The sequence below is a fragment of the Eubalaena glacialis genome, chromosome 2, assembly GCF_028564815.1.
Source record: "Eubalaena glacialis isolate mEubGla1 chromosome 2, mEubGla1.1.hap2.+ XY, whole genome shotgun sequence".
In the NCBI taxonomy this organism is placed as follows: domain Eukaryota; kingdom Metazoa; phylum Chordata; class Mammalia; order Artiodactyla; family Balaenidae; genus Eubalaena; species Eubalaena glacialis.
Genome location: NC_083717.1, coordinates 27,527,636 through 27,534,606, shown reverse-complemented (window position 1 = coordinate 27,534,606; position 6,971 = coordinate 27,527,636). Strand labels below are relative to the sequence as shown.

At 40.3% G+C, this 6,971-nt stretch overlaps 1 protein-coding gene across 1 annotated transcript; it reads right to left on the bottom strand.

Moving 5' to 3' along the window:
* Positions 1-226: 226 nt before the first annotated feature.
* Positions 227-1,761, bottom strand: LOC133084877 (heterogeneous nuclear ribonucleoprotein A3-like). The gene has a single exon (XM_061181673.1). The coding sequence runs from the start codon at positions 1,706-1,708 to the stop codon at positions 572-574; it is 1,137 nt and encodes a 378-aa protein (XP_061037656.1). The 5' UTR covers positions 1,709-1,761; the 3' UTR covers positions 227-571.
* Positions 1,762-6,971: the final 5,210 nt, after the last annotated feature.

The window sequence follows — 6,971 nt, the reverse complement described above, 5'->3', positions numbered from 1 at the left end:
CAACTAGAGAAAGCCCGCATGCAGCAATGAAGACCCAAGGCAGCCAAAAATAAATAAATAAAATAAATAAATTTATTTTTAAAAAAAAGAGCCCTTTATAATATGCATCACAAATGCTTCTTCATTTGTGTTTCGACTACGGTAGTTTTTAACGTGTAGATAGTTTGGGGTTTTTTTTTTTTTTTGAAAAGTTAAAAATTCCTTAATTTTTTATTCCTGATACCACTACCACAATTTACAGGGCAATATACCTGATGTAATGAAAAGAAAAAGAAAAAGACAAAGCTACAACAGATAAAAGACCTCAGGAATGTACATCTAATTGACACTACATTGCATTAATCAATAGCTGCACTTTTTGCAAACTGTGGCTATGACAGTCCTGAACAAGAAGGGTTTCCTGTTTAAGCTGCAGTAACTTTTCTGACTATGGATCATCGTTCCTTCTGTGGCAGATTTTTACAGTTCCTCTAATGCATTTGGGACGACTGTCTCAAAGTAACCTGCAGCTTTCCTGACAACTCCTCGCTCTCTCTCCTGCTAAGAACTGTAGCCCTTTTCTTCTGAGTTTTTAGAACCTTCTGCTACCATATCCACCACTTCCACCACCAGATCCATAACCACCACCATAGGGACTTCCCGAGCTTCTTCCACCAAAACTTCCCCCCTTCATGGGTCCATAATTTGATTGCTGTTGTCCACTATAATTTCCAAAATCATTATAGCTCCCACCACCACCATAGTTACCTCCAAAATTTCCTCCTTCATTGTAACCATCATATCCTCCACCACCGCCACCATATCCACCACCTTGGTTTCCATATCCTGGTCCACCACCACCATAGCCTCCTCTACTACTGTAACCAGGACCACCGCCATAGTTACCACCGTCGCCTCCAAATCCGTTATATCCACCATCACCTCCTCCATAACTACCTCTGCTGCCACCACCTCCACCACCATAGCTTCCTCTTCCACCAAAGTTTCCACCACGGCCAAAGTTACCTCCACCACCTCCAAAGTTTCCTCCACGACCCATAAAGTTGCCAGATCCACCTCCACGACCTCTTTGTGATCCAGCAGATTGCATCTCTTGTTTAGAAAGGGCCTTTTTCACTTCACAATTATGCCCATTAATAGTGTGGTATTTCTGAACAACAATTTTATCAACTGTATCATGATCATCAAAAGTTACAAAAGCAAATCCTCTCTTTTTTCCACTCTGCCTGTCTTCCATAACTTCTATGGTTTCAATCTTGCCATACTTTTCAAAGTAGTCTCTCAAATTATATTCTTCTGTATCTTCTTTAATACCACCAACAAAAATTTTCTTCACTGTTAGATGGGCACCAGGCTTTACAGAATCCTCTCTAGAAACAGCTCTCTTTGGTTCCACTACATGCCCATCAACCTTGTGTGGTCGAGCACACATTGCTGCATCCACCTCTTCAACACAAGAGTAAGTCACAAAACCAAAGCCCCTGGAACGTTTTGTTTGGGGGTCTCTCATCACCACACAATCTGTAAGTGTGCCCCATTTCTCAAAATGTTCTCTTAAGCTATCGTCTGTAGTTTCAAGGCTCAGACCACCAATAAACAGTTTTCTCAACTGTTCTGGTTCCTTTGGATCATGGCCCTCCTCCCCCCGGCGGCGGCGGCGACGGCCGGAGTCGGGCTGGGGGCGACCGGGCGGCGGTTTTACCTCCATTTTGAGACCGGACTCGCCTCTTCCAACTCGAGTTCAATATGGGACCGAGAGGAAGAGGCCAGTTTGGGGTTTTTTTAAACACAGTTCAAAACTTTTTTTCATAGCTTTTTGGTTTTATGCCATATTAAAAGGTCTTCCTCATTCTAGGATTATTTTTTAAATATCTTCTTGTGGTTTCTTCTTATAAGTTTGTATTATGCATTTATGGCTTGGATTCATTTGAAATTTATTCTGCTTTAAGGCATGAGGTATGAATTCAAATATATCTGTGGGTCACAAACACAGAGAACAGACTTGTGGCTGCCAAGTGGGAGAGGGAGAGGGGGAGGGGGAGGGAGAGGGATGGTCTGGGAGTTTGGGGTTAGTAGATGCAAACTATTATATTTAGAATGGATAAACAACAAGGTCCTACTGTACAGCACAGGGAACTACATACAATCTCCTGGGATAAATCATAATGGAAAAGAATATTTTTAAAAAGTATGTATACATGTGTATAACTGAGTCACTTTGCTGTATAGCAGAAATTAGCACAACATTGTAAATCAACTATACTTCAATTTAAAAAGTAAATAAAAAATAAAAAATAAAAATAAAATGACAAATACATCTGTGGACAATATTCAAAAATCTCATGAACCAACTCATGAGAGTGTTTACAATTTTTTGCAATTATTTACTAAATATCATTTTAAAAAATATATAATTTCCAAATTCAGCTATAAACTCTGTAGCACTTTTAAATGTAAAGGAGGAGAGTAATACATATCTGTGAGATAATGTATCTCACATACAGATTTGTGGTCTTCTGTTTATAACACAACATACCCTCCTCTCCCACATACGTTCCTTTACAGCTATGAGGAACTCACAGGTTGGCAATCACTGTCCCAGCCTCTTCTATGCCAAAGTGTGCATGACTCTACATCTCTCTCTTCCCCTGCCATTATCCTATCATCTTTGAATGTGATTTATGGTGACATAAAAGGCAACCTCGTTGCTATTTTATCTTGCATTTAGAATGAGAAGGGGAAAAGGTATTTGAGGTCAGGTTATTAAAAAAAAAAAAAAAAAGCACTGATCCAGTGGCATCATCAAACTTCCAGGAAGAAACTTAATTATATCCCATTAAAAAGCTCAATGTTGTCCTGTGATCTGAGCAAATTAATGCGATTCAAGGTACAGTTCAAGATTCTTTCCTTTATGCAACTCACCTCTGAAATCTAAATGGAGATCATGTTTAGGTTTCTTCTCTTGAAATGCCCAATTGGCATAAGCAACCGCTTCTGTTATTTTTAAGTATGGGCTACTACTGAAATTTTTTTTTTACTCTCTTAATTTGATACAAACTATCAGCATTATAACTTTTCCACTTCAGTCACCATATATAATGGTTTTGTGAGTTTTCATAAAATTCTTCCTTAGTTTAACATAAATAAATCTTTGCTTAGAATTTCTAACAGTTTTATTATACATGATCTTATTTTCCCCTTAAACACATGTACGAAAGAAGATGTGAAACATGTTGAAAGAAGATGTGAAATCGAGAAGGAAACTTTGGTTTTTATCTCAGAAGATGAAAATGGAGAAACCGTGGAAGTGATGATTTTGGAGCAAGGAGTAGAAACTGAGAGCTCTGTTTTGGAATATCATTTCTGAGGTGTCTATTATTCATGTAGAAGGAGGTGTCAACAAGAAAGTCCAGGGTGTCTGTCTGGAGACAGGGATTTGGAGATCATCAGCCTAGAGACGGTAGAATTAAATTACTTAGGAAAATGTGAAGTTAGGAAAGAGAGGAGGGCCCAAGACCACGATTTGGAGTTGGTAGAGGAGAAAGAGTCTGCAGGAAGGAGTGAAAAATCAGAGAAGACAGAAGAGCAAGGCTCCAGGGGCTCAAGACAGGGAGGTGGTGGAAGAGTGGTCCACCATGCTGCTTGCTATGGTGAGAGAACAGCACAGGGAATGGCTCATGGGCATGGGAAGAAGGTCTCAGTGATAATGGGGATACAGGTCAGACTGCACTGGAAAGTGATCTGGAGGTGGCAACAAGAAATTGGAGACAGCCAGATTAGAAACTCATTCCAAAATTACTGAGTAATGAAGTGAGGAGAGGGCATGGGCCAGAGGGGAGAGCAAACCAAGGAAGGGTCACGTGATCTGATCTGTAAGATCTTATAGACTATGAAAGCAAACAGGAGGGCAAACCAAGCAAACACCCAGGACCGCTGGGTGGTAGAAAGTGCCCGCCTGAGATCTGTGGATTTAAATTTACAAGGAAGCCTTGGGTGACTTTGTCCACCAGTGATCAGCTGCTTGGTGGCAGCTAAGGAGAAAGTAGATGGATGAGCAAACCCAGAAATAGGGCTTTCCAGGTGAGGAGCCAGTCTTCAGAGAAAGAGAGAGATGCTAGGAAGCATGGGAGATAGCTATCACATACCACAAAGAAGTAGAGGGTTTTGAGGGAGAAAGGAAGAGAAACGGTTTAAGATATAGTTTTGCCTTCCTCTTTCTTGTAAACAGGAACATGTCTGAGTAGGTCTCTGCTTAGATAACAGAAGGTCTTGCTCTGTACAGTGCAGAGGTGCAGTTTACTAAATGTCTCCTAAGCTTCCATACTCCACCACACTCACACGCTCCTGCCTGTTCTGATGGTCACTCAACGTGAGGAACATAAAGGGGAACTTTATCACTAGATGAAGATGAAATGGCCAGTTCTGTAACCTGGTTGACGTAAAAATTTCTATCCTGGGTTTTCTGGACAGTATTCTAAATAAATTCTAATTTAGGAAATAGAATAAGATAACCGTACACAAATTCCACATTCATTCACTGTCTAACTTTTTCATGTTTGAACTGTGATATACTATCAGATAAGTCGGGCATGGGGTGGGCGTGGTGGGAGCACCTTCTGAGATTTTGATGTATGAAGTAACTGATTTCCTTGATACCCTGCACACTTTATAAATGAGCAGTTGAACTCTGCCAAATTTCACTTCTAAATCAACATCCAATGATTCGATTGTACATTGATAAAAGTGAAGAGAGACATTATGATACACTAGAGCTAAGAGTCTACTTAGTGAGGTGGGCACTGGAATACAAGAGAGCACACAAAGGGAAAGGAAAGCTGTCAGAGATACTGAGAAGCAGTAAAGCTAGAGGCATCACTTGGAATACGCCTGCTGTAAAAACAACCTTTCACAGCAGTTTAAAAAAAAAGAACAGAAAACAAAATAAACCTAGTCATAGGTCTTCTAAATCACATCTTATTTATTCAAGTGCCCTTTTCTCCACTTTTGCCAAAGAGTCTTGCCTCCTGAATTCTGACCCCATCTCCCAAACCCGGAGTAGATCAATCTCGAAAGTTTTAGCCAGTGCTTCCCAAATCCCGGTCCATGGAATAATGTCAGGTTGCCTGCCTCAAAGTCTACTCAGAAACTTTGGAAAAATGGAGATTCCAGGATCCTGTCCCCGGAATCTTCATTCAGTAGGTCTTAGGTGGGGCCCAGGAGTCTGTAATTTAAAACAGATTTGCCCAAGTGATTATGATACCCAGGCAAATCGAAGAATCACTGCTCTGGACTATCTAATGGATAGTATAACTAATTTAAATTATTTTATAATAAAATATATCAAATATAATAAAATTAGACATTTAAATTTCTAAATGCTGAAGCTCCTCTAACATTTCAAGAATGATTCCATCAAGAGCAACTGTTATGATGAGCCCCACCATCCCTCTGACACCACCATGAAAGGCAGATGCTGAGTCACATGCAGCACTGCTCTCAGTGTACCTCTCTTTATACAGCATGACCAACAGACCACTAGCACCCTGTTTTTTTTCAGAGTGATGATGGTATGTGACTACTCAAACAAATTGATTTTCTGATCTCCAGTGACTCCTGATTCATTTAGCAAGATTAAGAATTCATGTGTCAGTTTATCATCTGAACCACACAGAACCTAAATAGATACAATCACCATGATGATTGTGGTGGTTGACTGTGATGATTCAAATAATAATTGAAAATAATAACTCCATTGATAATTCAAAGTTTATGTTCATAGATACTGTTAGAAACTCTAGCTCAAGAGAGACAGATGTCAAGTATACCTGTGAACAGTTTATTAATAATTGTTTCATAAACTATAAGTGGAAAATATTATTTCTTAAATTAATGTTACCTTTTATAATAAGTGATTTTAAATATAAATCAGTAACCAAATTCATTAATCAAGGATTATAAGTATATATTTGAGTGTATCATCTAAAGCTCTAATGGCTTATATTTTACATCTCTTACAGGAAAAATGAATGGGTCACTCCACATTGGGGATTGTGTTATACTCAGGCCCCTGCACTCAATGAATAATCATCATGTGTTGATACATAAGTTAATAGGCATCTAGACTCAATAGATTTGGGGAAGCTGTAGCATCCTGTTAAAGATGTAGTTAGTTGCTCCTCAATATGTGTACTCTCCTTTTTAGTAATAGAGACCTGATTTTCAAGAAGCTCCACCGCCACTCAGAATAAAGAACACATTCACCAGCCTCCTAGCCAGATGTTACCAGGTGACTAAGCTCACCCGACAGGATGAGTGGTAGAGTATGTGTAGCTTCCAATAACCACCCTACATGGAGTGGGCATCCCTTCCTTCCCCCTCACCCTCCCAGCTGGATGAGTGCAGGTGTGAGGACTGCAGGACACTTGAGCCAACTTCTTGACTGAGTAGAAGCCACTTGTTATAAACTGCGGCTCTACAAAATGGGAGAGTCACGGAGGCCTCATGTCAATCCTGGAATGACCACCTCAACTTCATCTCTATATGACAGAAATAAATCCTACTTATTGAAGTCACTGTTATTTGGGTTTTCGTTATTTGCCATCAAACCTAATCTTAAGGGCTTCCCTGGTGGCACAGTGGTTAAGAATCTGCCTGCCAATGCAGGGGACACGGGTTTGATCTCTGGTCCAGGAAGATACCACATGCCGTGGAGCAACTAAGCCCGTGCGCCACAACTACTGAGCCTGCGCTCTAGAGCCCGCAAGCCACAACTACTGAAGCCCATGTGCCTAGAGCCCGTGCTCCGCAACAAGAGAAGATGCCGCAATGAGAGGCCACGCACCACAACAAAGAATGACCTCCGCTCGCCACAACTAGAGAAAGCCCACGTGCAGCAACGAAGACCCAATGCAGCCAAAAAAAAAAAACAACAAAAAAGCAAATAAATAAATTTATTATAAATAAATAAATAA